Source organism: Lissotriton vulgaris, chromosome 3_1 (assembly GCF_964263255.1).
Source record: "Lissotriton vulgaris chromosome 3_1, aLisVul1.2, whole genome shotgun sequence".
Classification (NCBI taxonomy): Eukaryota; Metazoa; Chordata; class Amphibia; order Caudata; family Salamandridae; genus Lissotriton; species Lissotriton vulgaris.
The window spans coordinates 239,539,972-239,563,770 of NC_141689.1; the positions used below are offsets into that span (position 1 = coordinate 239,539,972).

A 23,799-nucleotide genomic window follows, 5' to 3' on the forward strand; every position below is an offset into this window, starting at 1 on the left:
ATTGAACCGTGGAGTAACCAGCTGGCAAGCAGCAGAGGAACGAAGAGCCCGAGCAGGAGTGTAACTCATCAGGCGATCCCTGATATATACTGGGGCCTGTCCATAAATGGCCTTATGGGCAATGCAAAGGTCCTTAAAAGATGCTCGCTGCCTGATGGATAGCAGTGTAGTTTGGAGAGCAATGGGGAAGCATGGGACCGTCTGGGAAGATTAAAAATAAGGCGCGCCGCATCGTTCTGCACAACCTGTAGTCTTCTTAATAATTTCCAGGGGAGGCCGATGTAGAGGGCATTCCCATAATCCAACCTGGACAGTATTGTGGCAGAAACAATGACCTGAAGGGAGATAGTGGTGAGGAGAGGGACAAGCTTCCGCAAACTCCTCAATATCCCTGTACAGGTATCAACCACTGCCGACACGTGGTTGTTCATAGAGAGGTTGGCGTTGATTTTAATGCCCAGACTTCTAACCACTGGGACTGGGGTAGGAGAAACTCCTAATTCCTGCGGACAGAACAGGTCACACCAAGGGCTGTTGATACATGGAACAGCCTAGATTTATTTTGAGGGAATTGTCAGTCATCCAGCTCGCTGTAAAACGCAGCACTTCTTGTACGTAATCCTGGCTGACACTGGTGTTGTTAATCCGTACTCCGGATGCCTGTAAACCCCGTAATCCGGGGGTGACAGGCATTTACACACTCTCCCTTACCCACATACACAAACATGCTTGTACCGAGCTGGCTCAAGATGCCAGGGCCACTGGCAGGAGATACTGCCATGTGGAGGATAACAGACACCATCACAAACTCTCCCTTACCCACATACACAAACATGCTGGCAACCAGCTGACTCAAGATGCAAGAGTCACTCACTTGTAGGAGACACTTCCCAAAGTGGAGGATGACAGACAAGCACATGATCTCCCTTACCCACATACATAAACAAGCTGCCCCAGTGGATACACACAAGCACTCAGACATGTACTCACTCACATGCCTCTACCACACATTAAACGACCCCTCCACACACACACACACACACACCCACACACAACAGCAATGCGTTTGAACTTTCCTGCTTGCCCAGGCTTGTATTGAATTATCCGCCCCCTCTACTCGCTGTATTAACAATAATCTCTTCCCCATAGTGCCTTGGAGCCGTCACTTAAAAAACAAAATTATGTGGCCACTTGGAGCGGTAATAGCGCCCCCTGTGAGGATCATTTTAGGGGCACGTATTGCCTGAATAGTCAGATGTACACTTAATGATGAAAGGGAAAGACCACATGATATATCTCAGTTCTGTGCTGTGTGGACTCCGTACCTCCACAGTGCATTTTAGTGTTTCCCAGAGAGAGGAAGAAAGTTACATTACTTTTCATCAGTAAGGTTTGACAGATTCCGCATTAGATGTAAAGCAATGAATGTACAGAGTAATAACACACTCTCTCACCTTTAAAAGCGGTTGGACAGAAAGAGACCAGTGATTGCATGGGTGACCACAGTTCTCATCTCTGGATGTGAACCACCAAAAAGAGGCCAAGGATTGAATGGGCACCAAAGAGAGGCCAAGGATTGTTACACGTTCACCCCAACAATCGATTTATTGAAGAAATACCAAGCAGTAAATTTGGATCATGATTGAGGTGACCTATCACCATTGGAAGTGCTCTTTTTGCAGAGAGCCAAAGCAGTAAATGGGAATCGAGAGCTTAATGCCCTGCCACCTCCAGGGAGAAGACAAAGACACAGGAGGTATGGAGAGGGATAGTGTCCCTTTCAAGAAGATATGCAGCACTCATACCCTCACCATCCAATATCCCATTGACCCGGCAATGGATCTTTTACTCCTTTGCACTCCAACCCTCCACACTGTGCTTGCTAATCCTAGTGGCACCTGTCCACGCAGAAAATAGGCCAAGCAACGGAGATAAACATTACGGCAGGTAATCACTTCTACTCACCCGGTTTAGCCGGCTTCTGGGGCACCTTGTCCCTGGCGGGCTCTCGGGCTATTCCCACCCGATGCCAGGAGGTTGCAGAGGCAGGCAGGCAGGCCTTCAACTGCCCCCCTCGATCCTCAGCACCTCGCTCTTACCTGGAAGGTGCAAGGCAATCCCTCTCCGGCTGCTTGTCCCCACCCCCCTCCCCGGACCCAGCGGGATCCTCTGCCCCCCTGTACGTGGTTCTCCGCGGATGCCTCGCCGCCCTGCTGCAACACCCGGGGCGGGTGGACGAATACCCCCTAGTGCTTGGGGCAGTGCACCAGCAGGCAGTGGGCGATCGCCAGCTTGTAGCAGTCGTTGCCCAGCATGCAGAGCTCAGGTTCCTGCCCCTTACAGTACTGCGCCCAGTAGGCAGTCAGCAGCTGCCGCAGGCCCAGGCTCAGCTCGAAGGTGCTGTCTCTGGAGCCACGGCTGTAGCAGGGTGCACTGGTAAGAATGGCCTGGAACTCGTCCTTAGGGGAGCTGGGACTCTGCCTCAGGCTTAGGTCGGCCATGGCCAGACCTTGGCGCAGCCCCTGCAGCAACGGCTCTGAAGACCTGCACACGTCCTCGGGATGACCGCCTTGCAGGCCGCGATCCTCCAGGATCCCCAAGAGCCCACGGTTCTCGGTGCAGTGCCGCAGTCTGGAGACGGGCAGCAGTGGCCGGCGGGCTTCGGGCGGGCTCCGGGCGGGCTCCATATCAGCGGCAGCATGGCCGGCTACCCGCCCTGAGTCTTGAGCATGGTACGTGCCTCTGCCATGGAAACCATCTGGACCTCGCAGACCTCCCGCGGCACCTCCCAGGCTGCCTCGTCAGAGGCTTCTCGGTCACCTAGCACGCGTCCGTGGCCGCTGCGAGAAAACTGACAGCAGGAGAGGGGCAAGAACAAAGAGAATGCAGACAACAGGAGGGGGGGCTAGAACAAAGTAAAGCACAACATGGCTTCCAGTGGTGCAACAAATTAAATTCTTTCTTCAGAAACTTTTTGTGTGGTAACAGCTCCATTCTACGGGTGCAAAATTACTTGCAGTGCCTAAAATTCGGACCATGCACTGGGGTGGGCGGAGTTTTCAGTATCGTACATCGAAGCTGTGGAACTTGCTGCCTTCTGAGATCAGGAAGGCCAGTTCCCTTTTGAGCTTTAGAAAAAGCTTGAAAACTTGGCTGTTCCTGTGAGGGGTGTTCTGTAGGGCTGCTTGCTGTCCTTAGCGCCGAGACACCTTTTTGGTATTTGCGCGCTTTATAAATAACATTAACATTAACATGAAACTAACAAGCCCTGCAAACAAAAGAGACACTGTGCGGTGCGCGTGCACATAGTCTGTCCAGGTGCGCACATGGTTTGTCTCCCTTCGCTAGCAAAACCGACAACAAGAGGCTCGCCAAGGCGGTGCAGCGCATGCGCTGCGTTTGCTAGGCGAGACCTAAAAATGCCCACAGCAAAGGCTGGAAGGAGCTGACCTAAAGACCACTCTTCTGTATGTATATATGTATGATTGTATGTGTGTATGTATATTTGTATTGGTAAAATGAGATTTCTATCAGACAGCTACTACTGTTGTGGGCCAGACCTAAACCCATTCATGACATCTAGCACGTCGTTCTAGTGGGACATATTGTTTTATCACGCATGCAATATGTGATAGTACCAACCCTCCCCTCGCGTGCTACTGTTCCTATTCAAAGTGTAGAGCCTGCTCCCCCAGGGGCAGATAGGACGCAGAGGGTGCTCCTACCTTGGGCACATTGCTCCTTGACCAACCACCGACCCAGACCTCGTTCACTCCGTTCCAGAGATACCCAGATGGTCAGATTAAAAGGGGCCTGAATAGTTTACACTCTATACAAAGTTGAGTGTACGCAACATCTTCAGTCTCCTCATGCATGAGGGAGGCACCCTGATTGGTTAGCATTTCCTCAATATTGATGTTAGGCAGATACTGCCTAGATTCATCCATCACTCACTATTGTGCAGCGCCTATCATAGCACATGTTGGGTAGTGCTGGAAATGTTATTCCATCCAGGCAGGTTTTCCGTGCTTGCTTCTCTCACATGGAACACTTTCCCACTTGAAGTAAGATCCTCAGTGAACTACGAGAGTTTTAGAAAAAAAATTGAAAACTTGGATGTTCAAACATATCTATGAATAAATCCGTAAGCAGTGGCCTCTTCCCACCTCAGGGCCTAGAGTCCTTTTTGGTAGACGTGCACACAATAAGTGAACATTAACATAACATTGTAGCCCCACTACTGATTACCATGACATATCTCAAAGAGGGCTCAGGCAGGTCCAGGCAGCAGGTCAACTGGGCAGATGCATGAAGGGCTCTGGACTGGAGCTTCTTATGTGCCTCTAGCTCAGAACGGGAGGTGAATCAGCTGAACCTTGGAGTCACTTCAGCTTGGGATGAAGTGTGCAGGTCCAGTCTTCCTTCTCAGCAATCCTGTCAACACCCATTCCCTCTACTGTATAGCTGTCTGGTAGAAATGCACAAAAGCCAATTACACCTAGTAATGTGACCCAGGAAACAGGCTGCAGGCACCAAGAGGTTAGGACAAGGAAATGCCAGCTTTCTAATTGTGACTTAAAATCCACCTTTTCAATTAAAAAGGATTTTTAAATTAAAATTCTTTTAAGACCAAACATGACATTTCTACCTGTTACCAAACAAAAGTTATCACTTATTCAATGCAATAAGGTAACACAATGTTACCGTATGGGAGAGGTAGGTCTCACAGTAGTGAGAAACTCATTTGAGAGTTTTTTACTACCAGGACATGGAAAACGTAAAAGTTCATGTCCAATGCTTTAAATACCCTGCACCCTGCCCTATGGGCTGCTTAGGACCTACGTTAGGAGTGACTTACATATATGAAAAAGGGAGGTTTTGACCTGGCAAAAGATGTATTTTACTAGGTTTAATTGGAAGTTTACAACTGCAAACAGGGTGCAGTGGCAGGCCTGAGACGTGGTATAAAATGCTAATTTAGTGGGTGGCACAACAAATGCTGCAAGCCCACTAGTGGCATTTAATTTGCAAGCCCTTAGTATATGTTGTACCACCTTATCAGGGACTATTCAGCAAATATATATGTCAATCTGATGTAGGCCAATTGACCTTGTTATATGGAGTGAGCACAAGCACTTTACACGAAGGTGCACAGAGTCGTAAAGCAAACAAAAACAGGATTCAGCAAACAGAAGGGATGAAGGAAAAAAGGTTTGGGGGCAGATCAGCCTAAGACAGTCAGGTCTAACAGAGTAGAAAAATTCCACAATGGAAATGGAACAAACATATGCTTGCAGTAAACATTTAACATAGTAGTGGGCAGCTATATGGAATGCCAATATGCGACATGTATAATTGGTTTAAATGTCGGCATGGCTGCCACATTTAGAAGCAACATGTTTGCCATGTTGGAATCGTAAAACAACGATACATAGAGAACAATACCATTCTAAGATGGTCACTCATGAAACATCACACTGGCCAGCTATCTAACAATGTTACTATGCATCGAGGCTATGTCTGTTCTTACACAGCGAACTGCAGCGACACAGAACATGCTCTGCACTCAGCACTATGCATATCTCTTCCATCTCACCAAACATATACAATAGAGACCGAACCAAAAACACCCTTTCAACCGTGCAGCCGAATAGCATCCAGGAAAGGAGTGCTTCATGGCCTTGCGAACGTTATGAAGAGGTATATAAATGATGCAACGTCATCACCAGAAAAGCACTTTTGGCCAGGCACAGGGTATGTAAAGCCAGGGGCGGATTGGCAATGTGGGCATTCGGGCATCGGCCGAAGGGCCGGTATCTCCGTGCCCTCTGCGGGCTGTTTTTTTTTCTCCCCTTTCCCAGCCGCACAGTGAAACTGCATTAATTTCTCTGTCTCTGTCTCCGTGATCGCTGTGGACTAGGAAAGGGGAGGGAAAAAAAACGGCCCACAGAGGGCACAGAGACAGAGAAATGAATGCAGCTTCACTGTGCAGTGATTCTCCGCTGTGGCCTCTCCTTCACCCCCTGCCCAGCAAAGCAATCAGGCTGAGGGTGGCTGGGGAGGGGGTGATTGTTTGCAAAAATCGGCCCCCCTGGGGGGCAGGTGTTGCTCAGGCCTTTGAGCCATTTTCACCTCGGCCCCCCTGGGGCCCACGCAGCACATAAACAGTGTTAGGTTTTTAGTTTTGTTTTGTTTGTTTTTAATTTAATGCGATTTTATATAGCGCAAACTTTACCAGAAGGTGTCAGAGCGCTTTACATAAGAATCAGTTGCGAAACATAAGGACTTAGGATTACATGCGTTACATAAAGGATACAAGCAGAAAAAATGGCAACTGTACAAGATGTAAAGTCACACAAGGAAGAGATAGAAACAGAAAGAAAAAATTGCAAATGTACAAGTAGTAAAGTCACTCAAGGAAGAGAAACAAATGGATATACTCTGAGTCACATAGGAATGGTAGAGAGTAAAAAGGTCTACTGCATATACTAGTTATTAGAGTTCTCTAAATACCTAAGGAAGGGATACGAATGGTTATACTCTAAGAGTCACATAGGAATGGTAGATGGTACAAAGGTCTACTTCATATACTAGTGATTGGAGTTCTCTATATACATATATATACACACATAGAATATTTTCTCAGGCAGAGTTCCATTAAGTGGGGTTGGAGGGGGGATGCAGTCACAGCACCAAGGGAGTGTGGGAGGGATACAAGGGTATGGAGAAAAGGTAAAACGGAATAGGGAAGAAACATTTGAGGATCGTCAAGGGGGAAACGAGGGAGAAGGGTACAAGACGAGGGAATGGACAAGATGGCGGGTCGGGGTCCAGAGAAAAACGGCCGAGGGAATAGTGGGCGAGGAAGAATGGCTCTGACTGTGGGGGTCAGGTGATCTTTGCAACTTGCACCATCTTCACCTCAGCCTCCCCCTGGCTACCATGGATCACCCAGCAGCTGTGTTTTGTGCTCCCCTGCAAGGACATTGCCCTGAGGCCTGGAGGGCTGATTAAATTACTAATTGCAGGGGCCTCACTGCTGTTCATGTGCTCCTGTGCTGAAGGTCTGGGGAGGGCTGAGTAGGTTAGTAATAGCAGGGGCCTCGCTGCTTATTAGGTGCTCCTTCCCTCAAGGGCTCGAATAATATTGTGACAGAAAGGGGCCTTGCTGTTTTTTTAGATGCTCAGCATGGCGCCATTGTCACCTTTCCCCCCTGTGTCTCCTGTGCAAGAACAGTATCCTCTCACTTTAATTCATTTCTGTGCCAAACATCTTAAGGATTTTGGGGGCCCTGGGCCAAACAGTTTTTTGGGCCCCTGTTCGGAACAGATTTGAATATATCCAATTTCTGATCTTTGATGCCCTCTATCAGCTGGTCACTGGACAGTGCACTACCATACTTGTCCAAATTCCTAATGTATTTACATCTAATATTCAAGGACATTGACGTGTGTAACCAAATGGTGTTTCATGAAAGGGCACGCCCCTTGAATGTGGGCCACGCCCCTTAATTGTGGGCCACGCCCCTTGAATGTGGGCCACTTTTTTCGTCAGTGCCCGGGCCAAATTGTGATCCCAATCCGACCCTGTGTAAAGCTCTGTATAAAAACCAATACAATACAACAGTGCATTATTTTCCCAATCCAAGATGGCCAACGTGGTGATTATATGTATGGCACTTATCTTGGAACAGAAAAACAATGATACAGTATGGACAGTACCATTCCAAGATGGAAGCCTGGCTTAGAAACAGTGGCTTCGCGAAATGTGGAGTACTGAAGATGAAATGAGTGTCAGGTAAGCCTCCTAGGTACACTGTCTGCTGGAGACTCTAAGCAAAAATTAAAAAAAGGAAAATAAGTGAAATGAGAGAAATAAAAAGTGATCTAGCAAAGGAGAAAATATAAAATTAAGGAACTGGTCCACCAGCCCTAGAGCACTCTTTCAGAGGCGGGTGTGAACCTGTATTCATGTGAAACGCCATTACTTGCAGGACAAAAAAGCCAGTGGCTGCGATGCACTGATCCATTCACCCATGCTTTTTGCTGTCACTCCCACTGGTATGCTAGAGGGGGAAATTGCACTTAACCTATAACCTACTGCAGAAATCTGTGGGATTTCGTGTAACAGTCTATCCGGTTACAGGCTTGAACCCAGTGTAATAACACTCTGTCATTTCCGGTCTATTTGTTCTGACATATGCTTTCATTATAAGTGAGTCAAGCCTACTGTCTGGTATAGGTATCACACCTGTGGAATCTGGCATACCTTTTTCCAATGAACCAATCAGGCCTCTAGCCTTTATCACTGGCTTGTCGCCATAACCAACTCAGGCCTACCGTGTGGCACAAAGGTTTTCCCATAAGGCAGTTATCAGACATACTGTTATAAAATGACCAATATATAGGCCATTGCAATTGGTAAAGCAGTATTAACACCTCCTAAAAGGGACTGACGTAGTTTCTCACTGTGCACATTTTCTACCCATGTGTTCTTCAGCCATTCGTCATTGCAAACCCTCATACACCAGCCAATAGGAGCAGCTCACCATGACGACTTCTATAATAACACGGGCCTCCTCCGCTACAACAAGGCCATATGTCCTATCTGCTGACCAGTGCGGAGAAATACTAATGGCCATTACCTTAATACGTACATTGTCTTCATTTTCACTATAGACACGTTGCATTTTAATTGTTATGAACCCTTTTTAAGGGCAGTGTTTATTACTGGATGATGTGTTTTTTTCTGTCTCTTTTAAACAGGTGCTGTTCGAGCTCGCGCGGTATCACGCCCCCTCCACCATTTTCTTGGATGAACTGGAGTCTGTGATGAGTCAGCGAGGCGCAGGCCCTGGGTAAGGAATGACGCGACAAATATTACAAAACTGGGAATATCAGTTACTCCTTAGTTCTACCCATGTTTACTCGCTGTATTCTCTATTTATTCTGTTTGTCAGTTTAATATACGCTTTAAACACATTACATGATGCCCCGAATTCTTCACATTTAAGGCCACAAACAAACGACACTCCTAAGGTTAGAGGTCAAACACGGTTAACATAGGTCCATTTTTCAAACTTTTTTTGGGTGGGGGGGGGGGACGGGGGTGGCCTGTAGTAGTTTTTTAACGAAACATTTTTAAAAGGGCATGTCGATCGATGTCCCTATTGCGTTTTGAAAATACAAAAAGGCTACATTTTGAAAACGCAAGGGGCTCACTTTTTACCCACAGCCTGCGATTTACACAAACAGCTGTGGAGGGGGCTGGGTCTCCCCTCAAAACGTGGTTGAGCCATGTGGAAAACTCAACTCCAGTGCCTTAACGGAAAGTATCCCTCGCCCCCCCGCCGATTCTCCCCCCTCCCCCCCTACCCGCAGAATATGAAGGGGTCACTGAGTTTTCTTATCTCACGTATATTAGTTGGATTTGCGCTGAATGGGGCCCCCTAACGACTTGGTCGGCCCCTGAAGGGTTGGGGCCCTCGTGTGCAGCAAGAGCCGGCGTTTCGGCCCCTCCTGCGCACTTGGACTCCGGTATACAGGCTTTTGAAATCAAGGGAAAATATTTTTGGAAAAAAAATCCGAGTCCCTAAATATTACCTTATCCAACTACCTTTTTAAAAAGCCAAAGGATTCCAACACCTCAGGTGCGGTAAGTGAGTGTCAGGAGTCCTGACATGTCTGAAACCGCTCATATACTAACCCATCAGGTCTATACATTAACAGTTGGTCTATGGTGCCCACCCTTCACCGTACATGTATTTATTTACTAGACACCCAGTTATCCAGCACAGTTGGTTGTGGTTGTGTAACGCAAACAGCAGAGGAAGTGCCCTAATGGCTAGAGAGGTCGACCTCGAAGTTGGGGAACAAGGTTCGAGTCTCAGCAGGGACGCTCAACATCCTGTGATTCTGGGCAAATCACTTAATCTCCCCGTGCCTAAAAATGAATGTGTCTGTTAGTAACGTAACTGGGGCTGTACTACACAAAGTGCCCCGGGCGCAATGGGCATTTGCACCTCCAGTATTACAGAAGGGGCTGCAGACACTTGTGCAGCCCCTTCTGCAATACTGATAGCGCGGGCGCACATAAAGTGCCAGCGATATCTTCAGGAGGCATTCCCTCATTTGCATGGGGGTGTGCTGCATGCAAATGAGGGAATCCCTGTGTCTCTGCACCTGTGCCCTATTGCAGACTTAGGCACAGAGGCCAAGAAGCTCTCAGAGGGTATACTGAGGGTAGCACACTGTTAGTGCGCCCCCGGAGAACAGCCCTCTGGGGCACTTTGGTATTTCAGAAGGGGCTGGAGGAGGGGGTAAAGGTGGTCCTATAGAAACCCCTGACATCCCCTTGCAGTCGCATCTGCCTGCAAGGGAATCTCTAATCCCCCTTCAAAGTGCAGGTGGGTTGCCCCCTGCACTATGAAAACAAGGGGCCATATTATAGAACTGCCAGTCGGTGCAACAGGTGTTTGTGCTTGCTTTGCATACCCTGGGGCAGTTGATATTACAGAAGGGGTGCCAAAAAGCGTGTACATCCCTTTCTCTAATACTGAGAGCACTGGCGCACATACTGCACTCTTGGTTCCTCAAGGGGGCGTTCCCTCATTTGCATGGGGCGTCGCCCCATGCAAATGATGGAATCCCTTTGCCTCTGTACCGCGCCGTATTACAGACGCGGGCCCATAGGCAAATAAGTTCTCAGGAGGCACACTGACAGTGCGCCACCTAAAAGGTGGCGCAGTGTCACTGCGCCCCCTGTTTGCAACCCTCTGGCAGGGGAATGGGGGTCCTATAGAGCCCCCAGACATCCCCTTGCAGGCGGATACACAAGGTGATCTCTTATCCCCTTTCAATGTGCAGGCAGGTTGCCGTCTGCACTGTCAAAACACGGAGTGGCTTCACCAGAATCCACTACGATGCCAGCACCCTCCACGCACTCAATGCCATCCTCAACACCTGCTCCGCACGTAAACACGCCGTGGAGCTATGGGATCTGCTCGACACCTCCGCCCCAGACGTGGCCTTCCTGACCGAGACTTGCTACAAGATCACCCGCAGGGATCGCGCCAACAAAATCGGGGGAGGAATAGCCATCGTCCACAAGTCCACCCTCAAGGTCACCACCCACGCAGACGACACCCTCAACACCGCTGAACACCCGCACTTCCGGATCCACACCGACCCCTACACCACCCTCAGAGGAACACTCATCTACAGACCCCCCTCCGGACCCCGGGCTCAGTTCGGCGACTCCATCGCTGACCTCGCCAGCACCCACGCACTCGCCTCCACGGACTACATCCTCCTCGGGGACCTGAACTTCCACCTCGGGAACAACAACGATGCCAACTCCGCCACCCTGATCGCCAACCTCGGCCTCAGACAACTCGTCACCGCATCCACCCACGCCGCTGGCCACACGCTGGATCCCGTCTTCTCCACAGGCTCCCACGTCGCCTTCGACCACACCACCGAACTCCACTGGACCGACCACCGCTGCATCCATTTCACCTTCAAGAAACCAACCACGCACCACCGCACCCAACAGCTGCCTCGAAGCTGCTGGAGCAAAGTCACTGAAAACCAGCTGATCACCTCCCTCGCCAAGAACCCACCCACCAACCCCTCCAACCCAGACGCCGCAGCCCAAAACCTCAGACAGTGGATCAACGACTGCGCCAACACCCTCGCCCCGCTCAAGAAACCCTCCAACAGCCACGCCAACAAGAGAGCCACCTGGTTCACCGTCGAGCTCCAGACCTCTAAACGCGCATGCCGGAAACTGGAGAAGGCATGGCTCCACGAACGCACACCGGACAACCACACAGCCCACAAGGACTCCACCCGCAGACACCACCACCTCATCAGATTAGCCAAGAGATCCTCCTTCAAAGACCGCTTGGATAACAACGCACATGACAGAAAAGAGCTCTTCAGCATTGTAAAGGAACTCTCCAACCCCAGCACCAATACCAACGACATCCCGCCCTCACAAGAACTGTACGACTCACTAGCCATCTTCTTCCACTGCAAGATCTCTGACATCCACGACCGCTTCAACACCACGACCGCCCCGACTACACCAGACTCCACCTCCCCTGTGAACACCACCAGCGCCAACCCCCTGACCTCCTGGTCCAACATCAACGACGAGACAAGCAAGGTCATTAACTCCATCCACTCAGGATCTCTGTCTGACCCGTGCCCACCCCACGTATTCAACAAAGCAGACGCAGCCATCGCACCCCAACTACGGAAGGTCATTAACATCTCCTTCGAAACAGCGACATTCCCGGAAAGCTGGAAGCACGCTGAAATCAACGCCCTCCTCAAGAAGCCCAAAGTAGACCCGAAGGACCTCAAGAACTTCCGGCCCATCTCCCGTTCCCGGCAAAGGTCATCAAGAAAATCATCAACATGCAACTGGCCCGCCACCTGGAAAACAACATCATCTTAGACCCGTCCCAGTCTGGATTCAGACAAAACCACAGCACCAAGACAGCCCTCATCGCCGCCACAGACAACATCAGGCGCCAACTAGACAACGGCGAAACATCAGCCCTTATCCTCCTGCACCTGTCAGCGGCCTTTGACACAGTCTGCCATCGCACTCTAAAGACACGCCTCCTAGAAGCAGGAATCCAAGAGAAGGCTCTTGACTGGACCACGTCCTTCCTCTCCAGCAGAACCCACAGCGTCCGCCTCCCATCCTTTCGATCCGAAGCCACCGACATCATCTGTGGCGTCCCCCAGGGATCATCCCTCAGCCCAATGCTATTCAATGTCTACATGGCCCCCCTCGCACAAGTGGCCTACCATCACAACCTCAACATCATCTCCTACGCTGACGACACCGAGCTCATCCTCTCCCTCACCAAGGACCCACACACCGCCAAAACCAACCTCCACGAGGGAATGAAGGGCGTCGCCGACTGGATGAGGAGCAGCCGTCTGAAGCGGAACTCGGACAAGACAGAGGTCCTCATCCTCGGACCCACCGCCCTCAGCCTGGGACGACTCCTGGTGGCCGGCCACACTGGGAACAGCACCAACACCCACCGACCATGCACGCAATCTAGGATTCATCCTCGACTCCTCCCTCTCCATGTCTAATCAGGTCAACACCATCTCCTCCTCCTGCAACAACACCCTCCGCTTGCTCCGCAGGATCTACAAGTGGATCCCGACCGAAACAAGAAGAACGGTGATACAGGCCCTCGTCAGCAGCAGACTGGACTATGGCAACGCACTCTACGCAGGAATACCAGCCACACACCTACGACGACTACAACGCATCCAAAACGCCTCCGTCCGACTGATCGCCAACGTCCCCTGCCGCAGCCACATCACCCCCCACCTGAGAGACCAACACTGGCTCCCCATCGACAAGAGGATCACCTTCAAGCTCCTCACCCATGTACACAAAGCAATCCACAACGCCGGACCAGCCTACCTGAACAGCAGACTCGGCTTCCACACCCCCACTCGCCAGCTCCGCTCTGCCTGCCTCGCCCTCGCCGCTGTCCCCCGCATCCAGCGAACTACCTCTGGCGGCAGATCCTTCTCCTACCTCGCCGCCAAGACCTGGAACACCCTCCCTACCCACATACGGCAGACCCAAGACCTACTCACCTTTGGAAGACTCCTCAAGACCTGGCTCTTCGAGCAGTATTAGCACCCCCCTCTCCCCCCAGCGCCTTGGGACCCTCATGGGTAAGTAGCGCACTTTACAAGTACTTTGATTGATTGATTGATTTAAAACAGCCACTTTGTGTTACACACAAATGCACTGCCCACAGGGCAGCGTGAGTTCGGGGCTGCCCTAGAAGCATAATCCTTTCATGTAATAGGGTTTAATTTTTTAAGGTGTGCCAGGCGCAAACAGGGAAACTGCGCTCTTTATATAATGGGCCCATGGAGCAGCTTTAAAGCAGCCACTCCATTTTTCACATGAATGCGCTTCCCTCGGGGCAGCACAAGTTTGCAGCTGCCCTGAGGGCAGCACATTCATTATAATTAAAGCACATTTTCCTTAATTGTGCGCCTAGCTCAAGGGAAATGCGCTGCATGTATAATGCGGCCCCTGTTGCTCATGAAAAGGGCTCCGATACCTTCAGGTCAAGATCGCAGTATATAAATTTCCCCCTACCCAAAAAATGCGCACAGTAAGAAAATCGGGGGCTTTTTGAACTATTGCATTAATGTAACTAATTTGTACACTGTGACAACTGTGTTGACTGTAACACTAGTGAATGCACGGTCTTACAGATGTGTACACTAACACATGTAAAGACTGACAAGAATGCGTTTAGTATTTTGGGTGAGGTGTACGGGCACTTTGTGTTGTGTGTGCATTTGCTTGCATCTGCATGTAGAAACTTCTCACGCATTACCATCCTGCGTTTGTTTTCGGTAACCAGTGTGAGTGTACAGTTACACATCCATCCTAGATCAGGAAAACATCCATGCTAGGCCAGGACAACAGCCATCCTAGGCCAGGAGAACATCCATCACAGGCCAGGAGAACATCCATCACAGGCCAGGAGAACATCCATCATAGGCCAGGAGAACATCCATCTTAGGCCAGGAGAACATCCATCCTAGGCCATGAGAACATCCACCACAGGCCAGGAAAACATCCATCAAAGGCCAGGAGAACATCCATCATAGGCCAGGAGAACATCCATCATAGGCCAGGAGAACATCCATCATAGGCCAGGAGAACATCCATCATAGGCCGGGAGAGAACAGCTGTCCCAGGCCAGGAGAACAGCCGCCCTAGGCCAGGAGAACAGCCGCCCTAGTGCTGGAGAAAATCCATCATAGGCCAGGAGAACATCCAGCCTAGGCCAAGAGAACATCAAGCCTAGGCCAAGAGGACATCCATCATAGACCAGGAGAACATCAATCATAGATCAGGAGAGCAACCGCCCTAGGCCAGGAGAAAATCCATCATAGGCCAGGTGAAAATCCAGCCTAGGCCAAGAGAACATCCATCATAGGCCAGGAGAACATCCATCATAGGCCAGGAGAGCAGCCATCATAGGCCAGGAGAGCAGCCATCATAGGCCAGGAGAGCAGCGATCATAGGCCAGGAGAGCAGCGATCATAGGCCAGGAGAACAGCCTTCATAGGTCAGGAGAACAGCCTTCATAGGTCAGGAGAACAGCCTTCATAGGTCAGGAGAACAGCCATCCTAATCAAAGAGAACATCCATCTTAGGCCAAAAGAACAGCCATCCTGGGCCAGGAGAACATCCATCCTAGGCCAGGAGAACATCCTTAGTAGGCCGGGAGAGAACAGCTGTCCCAGGCCAGGAGAACAGCCGCCCTAGGCCAGGAGAACAGCTGTCATAGTGCTGGAGAAAATCTGTCATCGGCCAGGAGAGCAGTGATCATAGGCCTGGAGAACATCCATCATAGGCCAGGAGAACATCCATCATAGGCCAGGAGAACAGCCTTCATAGGTCAGGAGAACAGCCATCATAGGCCAGGAGAGCTTTCATCCTAGGCAAAGACAACATCCATCCTAGGCAAAGACAACATCCATCCTAGGCCAGGAGGACATCCATCCTAGGCCAGGAGAACATCCATCTTAGGCCAGGAGAGCAGCCATCATAGGCCAGGAGAGCAGCCATCATCGACCAGGAGAACAGCCATCATCGACTAGGAGAACAGCCATCATCGACTAGGAGAACAGCCATCATCGACTAGGAGAACAGCCATCATAGGCCAGGAGAGCAGTCATCATAGGCCAGGAGAGCAATGATCATAGGCCAGGAGGACATCCATCATAGGCCAGGAGGACAGCCATAAGAGGCCAGGAGAGCAGCCATCATAGGCCAGGAGAGCAGCATCATCGACCAGGAGAGCAGCATCATCGACCAGGAGAACAGCCATCATCGACTAGGAGAATCGCCATCATAGGCCAGGGGAACATCCCTCCTAGGCCAGGAGAACATCCCTCCTAGGCCAGGAAAACATCCCTCCTAGGCCAGGAGAACATCCCTCCTAGGCCAGGAGAACATCCATCATAGGCCAGGAGAACATCCATCATAGGCATAGTAACTAATTTGTACACTGTAACAACGGTGAATGCACTGTCCTAAAGATGTGTACACTTACAGATGTAAACACTGAAAACAGTGCGTTTAGTATTTTGGGTGAGGTGTACAGGCACTTTGTGTGGTGTGTGCATTTGCTTGCATCTGCATGTAGAAACTTCTCACACATTACAATCCTGTATTGTTTTCCGTAACCAGTGTGAGTGTACAGTTACAAATCCATCCTAGACCAGGAAAACATCCATGCTAGGCCAGGAGAACAGCCATCCTAGGCCAGAAGAACATCCATCCTAGGCCAGGAGAACATCCATCCTAGGCCAGGAGAACATCCATCCTAGGCCAGGAGAACATCCATCCTAGGCCAGGAGAACATCCATCATAGGCCAGGAGAACATCCATCACAGGCCAGGAGAACATTCATCACAGGCCAGGAGAACATTCATCACAGGCCAGGAGAACATCCATCCTAGGCCAGGAGAACAACCTTCATAGGCCAGGAATGAACAGCTGTCCCAGGCCAGGAGAACATCCATCACAGGCCAGGAGAACATCCATCACAGGCCAGGAGAACATCCATCACAGGCCAGGAGAACATTCATCACAGGCCAGGAGAACATTCATCACAGGCCAGGAGAACATCCATCACAGGCGAGGAGACCAGCCATCACAGACCAGGAGAGCAGCCATCACAGGTCAGGAGAACATCCATCATAGGCCAGGGGGACATCCATCATAGGCCAGGAGAGCAGCCATTATACGCCAGGAGAGCAGCCATCATCGACTAGGAGAACAGCCATAATATGTCAGGAGAACAGGCATCATAGGCCAGGGGAGCATCCATCCTAGGCCAGGAGAACATCCATCATAGGCCAGGAGAACATCCATCATAGGCCAGGAGAGCAGTGATCATAGGCCAGGAGAGCAGCGATCATAGGCCAGGAGAACATCCATCATAGGCCAGGAGATCATCCATCCTAGGCAAAGGGAACATCCATCCTAGGCCAAGAGAGCAGCCATCCTAGGCCAAGAGAACAGCCATCATAGGCCAGCAGGACATCCATCATAGGCCAGGAGAGCAGCCATCATCGACCAGGAGAACATCCATCATAGGTCAGGAGAACATCCATCCTAGGCAAAGAGAACATCCATCCTAGGCAAAGAGAACATCCATCCTAGGCCAAGAGAACATCCATTCTAGGCCAAGAGAACATCCATTCTAGGCCAAGAGAACATTCATTCTAGGCCAAGAGAACATCCATTCTAGGCCAAGAGAACATCCATTCTAGGCCAAGAGAACATCCATTCTAGGCCAAGAGAACATCCATCCTATGCCAAAAGAACATCCATCCTAGGCCAGGAGAACATCCCTTCTAGGCCTGGAGAACATCCCTTCTAGGCCAGGAGAACACCCCCCCCCCCGAGGCCAGGAGAACATCCATCGTAGGCCAGGAGAACATCCATCGTAGTCCAGGAGAACATCCATCATAGGCCAGGAGAACATCCGTTGTAGGCCAGGAGAACAGCCATCATCGACTAGGAGAACAGCCATCATAGGTCAGGAGAACATCCATCCTAGGCAAAGACAACATCCATCCTAGGCCAAGAGAACAGCCATCTTAGGCCATGAGGACATCCATCATAGGTCAGGAGAACATCCATCATAGGCCAGGAGAACATCCATCATAGGCCAGGAGAACATCCGTTGTAGGCCAGGAGAACAGCCATCATCGACTAGGAGAACAGCCATCATAGGTCAGGAGAACATCCATCCTAGGCAAAGACAACATCCATCCTAGGCCAAGAGAACAGCCATCTTAGGCCAGGAGAACAGCCATCTTAGGCCAGGAGAACAGCCATCTTAGGCCAGGAGGACATCCATCATAGGCCAGGAGAGCAGTCATCATAGGCCAGGAGAGCAGTGATCATAGGCCAGGAGGACATCCATCATAGGCCAGGAGGACAGCCATAAGAGGCCAGGAGAGCAGCCATCATAGGCCAGGAGAGCAGCCATCATCGACCAGGAGAACAGCCATCATCGACCAGGAGAACAGCCATCATCGACTAGGATAACAGCCATCATAGGACAGGAGAACATCCATCCTAAGCAAAGAAAACATCCATCCTAGGCCAAGAGAACAGCCAACCTAGGCCAGGAGAACAGCCATCCTAGGCCAGGAGAAAATCCATCATAGGCCAGGAGAACATCCATCATAGGCATAGTAACTAATTTGTACACTGTGCACTGTAACACTGGTGAATGCACTGTCCTAAAGATGTGTACACTTACACATGTAAACACTGACAAGAGTGCGTTTAGTATTTTGGGGGAGGTTTACGGGCACTTTGTGTGATGTGTGCATTTGCTTGCATCTGCATGTAGAACCTTCTCACGCATTACCATCCTGCATTTGTTTTCGGTAACCAGTGTGAGTGTACAGTTACAAATCCATCCTAGACCAGGAAAACATCCATGCTAGGCCAGGACAACAGCCATCCTAGGCCAGGAGAACATCCGTCACAGGCCAGGAGAACATCCATCAAATGCCAGGAGAACATCCATCACAGGCCAGGAGAACATCCATCACAGGCCAGGAGAACATCCATCACATGCCAGGAGAACATCCATCACAGGCCAGGAGAACATCCATCACAGGCCAGGAGAACATTCATCACAGGCCAGGAGAACATCCATCACAGGCCAGGAGACCATCCATCACAGGCCAGGAGACCATCCATCACAGGCCAGGAGACCATCCATCACTGGCCAGGAGAACATCCATCATAGGCCAGGAGAACATCCATCCTAGGCCAGGAGAACATCCTTCATAGGCCTTGAGAGAACAGCTGTCCCAGGCCAGTAGAACATCCATCTAAGGCCAGGAGAACATCCATCTAAGGCCAGGAGAACATCCATCCTAGGCCAGGAGAACATCCATCATAGGCCGGGAGAACATCCATCCTAGGCCAAGAGAGCAGCCATCACAGACCAGGAGAGCAGCCATCACAGACCAGGAGAGCAGCCATCACAGGAAAGGAGAACATCCATCATAGGCCAGGAGGACATCCATCATAGGCCAGGAGAGCAGGTATCATTGGCCAGGAGAGCAGCCATCATCGAGTAGAAGAACAGCCATCATATGTCAGGAGAACAGGCATCATAGGCCAGGAGAGCATCCATCCTAGGCCAAGAGAACATCCATCCTAGGCCAAGAGAACATCCATTGTAGGCCAAGAGAACATCCATCCTAGGCCAAGAGAACATCCATCCTAGGCCAAGAGAACATCCATCCTAGGCCAGGAGAACATCCATCCTAGGCCAGGAGAACATCCCTTCTAGGCCAGGAGAACATCCCTTCTAGGCCAGGAGAACATCCCTTCTAGGCCAGGAGAACATCCCTTCTAGGCCAGGAGAACATCCATCGTAGGCCAGGAGAACATCCATCGTAGGCCAGGAGAACATCCATCGTAGGCCAGGAGAACATCCATCGTAGGCCAGGAGAACATCCATCGTAGGCCAGGAAAACATCCATCATAGGCCAGGAGAACATTCATCATAGGCCAGGAGAACATTCATCATAGGCCAGGAGAATATCCGTTGTAGGCCAGGAGAAAAGCCATCATCGACTAGGAGAACAGCCATCATTGGTCAGGAGAACATCCATCCTAGGCAAAGACAACATCCCTCCTAGGCCAGGAGAACATCCCTCCTAGGCCAGGAGAACATCCCTCCTAGGCCAGGAGAACATCCCTCCTAGGCCAGGAGAACCTCCCTCCCAGGCCAGGAGGACATCCATCATAGGCCAGGAAAACATCCATTATAGGCCAGGAGAACATCCATCATTGGCCAGATCATCCATTATAGGCAAGTAGAACATCCCTCGTAGGCCAGGAGAACATCCGTTGTAGGCCAGGAGAACATCCATCATAGGCCAGGAGAACAGCCATCATCGACTAGGAGAACATCCATCGTAGGCCAGGAGAACAGCCATCATCGACTAGGAGAACAGCCATCATAGGTCAGGAGAACATCCATCCTAGACAAAGAGAACAGCCATCCTAGGCCAGGAGAACATCCTTCCTAGGCCAGGAGAACATCCCTCCCAGGCCAGGAGTACATCCATCATAGGCCAGGAGAACATCCATTATAGGCCAGGAGAACATCCATCATTGGCCAGAAAATCCTTCATAGGCCCGTAGAACATCCCTTGTACGCCAGGAGAACATCCCTCCTAGGCCAGGGGAACATCCCCCCTAGGCCAGGGGAACATCCCTCCTAGGCCAGGAGAACATCCCTCCTAGGCCAGGAGAACACCCATCATATGCCAGGAGAACATCCATCCTACAGTAGGATAACATCCCTCGTAGGCCAGGAGAACATCCCTCGTAGGCCAGGAGAACATCCCTCGTAGGCCAGGATAACATCCACCCTAGGCCAGGATAACATCCACCCTAGGCCAGGATAACATCCACCCTAGGCCAGGATAACATCCACCCTAGGCCAGGAGAACATCCATCATAGGCCAGGAGAACATCCATCTTACGGTAGGATAACATCCATCACAGGCGAGGAGAACATCCATCACAGGCCAGGAGAACATCCATCATAGGCCGGGAGAGAACAGCTGTCCCAGGCCAGAAGGACAGCCGCCCTAAGCTAGGAGAACAGCTGTCATAGTGCTGGAGAAAATCCATCATAGGTCAGGAGAACATCCATCATAGGCCAGGAGAACAGCCATCATAGGCCAGGAGAGAATCCATCCTAGGCCAGGAAAACATCCATAATCGACTAGGAGAACAGCCATCATAGGTCAGGAGAACAGCCATCATAGGTCAGGAGAACATCCATCCTAGGCCAAGAGAACAGCCATCCTAGGCCAGGAGAACATCCATCCTAGGTCAGGAGAACATCCCTCCCAGGCCAGGAGGACATTCATCTCAGGCTAGGAGAACATCCATCTCAGGCTAGGAGAACATCCATCCTAGGCCAGGAGAACATCCATCATAGGCCAGGAGAACATCTTTCCTACGGTTATAGAACATCCATCACAGGCCAGGAGAACATCCATCCTAGGCCAGGAGAACATCCATCATAGGCCAGGAGAACATCTTTCCTACGGTTATAGAACATCCATCACAGGCCAGGAGAACATCCATCATAGGCCAGGAGAACATCCATCACAGGCCGGGAGAGAACAGCTGCCCCAGGCCATGAGAACAGCGTCATAGTGCTGGAGAAAATCCATCATAGGTTAGGAGAACATCCATCATAGGCCAGGAGAGCAGCCATCATAGGCCAGGAGAACATCCACCCTAGGCAAAGAGAACATCCACCCTAGGCCAAGAGAACATCCATCCTAGGCCAAGAGAACATCCATCATAGGCGAGGAGAGCAGCCATCATAGGCCAAGAGAGCAGCGATCATAGGCCAGGAGAACAGCCATCATAGGCCAGGAGAGCATCCTTCCTAATCAAAGAGAACATCTATCCTAGGCCAAGAGAGCAGCCATCCTAGGCCAGGAGAACATCCATCCTAGGCCAAGAGAACATCCATCATAGGCGAGGAGAGCAGCCATCATAGGCCAGGAGAGCAGCCATCATAGGCCAGGAGAACAGCTATCATAGGCCAGGAGAACAGCCATCATCGACTAGGAGAACAGCCATCATAGGTCAGGAGAACATTCATCCTAGGCAAAGAAAACATCCATCCTAGGCCAGGTGACCATCCCTCCCAGGCCAGGAGGACATCCCTCCTAGGCTAGGAGAACAACCATCTTAGACCAGTTGCAGCGATCATTCTCTTAAACACAGCTTCAATCTCACAGACACAGGCTCATACCTTGTGTTCAGCCATAGTATGTCAGCCATAATTTGCATATGCAATAGTGTCAAAGACCTTAATACAGCTTTAAAAGCCTAGACAGAATCTGCATGTCTCTTGGCTGAACCAGTAGATGCCAGGCATACTCAGTATACCTGTGCTGACTCATAATATAACCATTAATCACAGGCTAACCCTGGTTGGTCCATATGTATAAACCCTCCATATATTCTGCACACAGAATGCATATACTTAGCTCCCGAAGCAACAATTCCCACGTCAACTGGAATATTACGATTGTGCAGCCTCTGTGATTTTCGCATAGTTGTAGATTTGTCTCATTTCCCGCATAATCCATCATTTGCTGCATAATCTGCAGATTTTTAAAAAAAGATTGCTTCTAGCTCAAATGTCTCAAAAGGTATTAAAAACACAGTGGCACGTGTTGCAGCGCAGTGGAAGGCCACCTACAACGAATGACTGATCACCTTTCTGTACCGTATTGCTATATTTGGGTGTGAACCTGATACTACATAGGTACAACTAACCAGCTTAAAAACAACAAAATCAAAATCTTCTGCATAAATCTTGCTTTTCTTGCTGCATAATTTACTTACCACAGCCGCATAATTTAGCCCTCACCTGCCGCATCATTTCAGTGGCCTTGAATATACCCATTAAAACCACTGTGAATCTACTCACCTACAATTTCCAATTATTCGATTTTTCTCCAGTCAAATCTGACTGCAAGCACAGGAAATCTGTGTGCCTAATCTGGGATAAGAGTTTACCTTAATCCCTTTTTTGTGTAGCATGGGCTTACCTTGAATCCTACATTTATATTTTTTATAATAAGGTGATGTTTTCAGGATAATCGCTTTATTCTATATGGATAATACATCTTCGGCATGGAGCGGGCCTTCCTGGACCTGCTTTGGACAGCCATTACATACATCAATTATGTTAGACTTACATATAGTTCATGTCTCAAACGTAATTTTCTCTTGGAGCTCTATTAATAGGTGACACCCAACAGAACACATTTTTAAAAATGTTAAACCTATGACACCGTCTTGTGTGCATGTAGGCATTTCTCGCTGGAGTACAGCTAGTGCTCTAACACCTGTCTTCATTAAATCATATCTCACATATGTGCATGTTCTGGCTACATTTCTCCTGGCTATGAGACAGGAGCCAATCACCTGTGTGTATCTTGGCACCTATGTTAACGTGTAACAGAGTGTTTTTTAATGTGTATTTCTCTGCATGTTTGCGGAATGTGTGTTTGTTGTACCTATGTTATAATATATTTAGACATGTGTGTGTTTTAGGAATGCATGGCAGGTTGTGAGTGTTAAGAATATGTGTATGACTGTGACCATCTTAAAAATGAGAAGCTAACACGGTCACAGTCATACACATAGTATTGATACACACAACCTGGCACACATTCTTAAAAATCACAAATGGGAATGGACACTTGTATCTACAATAACCATTGGTTATTACTTGACAACCCTCATAGACGCTATGATTTCGTTGTTGCGGTGTATCTTTTATCCGCCCCTTCTCTAGCGCCATGGCATAATCATCGGGCTGTCAAGTGACGTGCTATATGCCTGCCTCACCCGAGGCAACCTCTGGCAAGCGTAGAAGTGTCCAGAGATGATTAGGACTGTTCCAGAGGAGTTGACGGCAGTGCCAATAGGTGGGTATAAAAGCAGTGTCGCATCAAAAAACCAAATTTATTATAAGAAGATGCGCACTGTTAATTAAAAGGAAAAATAGTGGTATATTCGGTAACCGAGTTACAGGACTACCATATAACTCTATTAGAAAGTCAACATGTTTCAGCTCTATATGGCCCGCAGGAGTCTGTAGAGCTTTCGTCAGGACAAACAAAGAGGGTTCA

The 23,799-nt window shown here is 49.8% G+C and overlaps 1 protein-coding gene across 1 annotated transcript in view; it reads left to right on the forward strand.

Annotated features, from left to right (window-relative positions):
• Window positions 1-23,799, forward strand: part of KATNAL2 (katanin catalytic subunit A1 like 2) — a 306,132-nt gene that overhangs the window by 141,654 nt on the left and 140,679 nt on the right. The window contains exon 5 of the mRNA XM_086963443.1: window positions 8,767-8,858. Within this exon, the coding sequence (XP_086819569.1) occupies window positions 8,767-8,858 (92 nt within the window). The remainder of the gene's footprint in view (window positions 1-8,766; window positions 8,859-23,799) is intronic.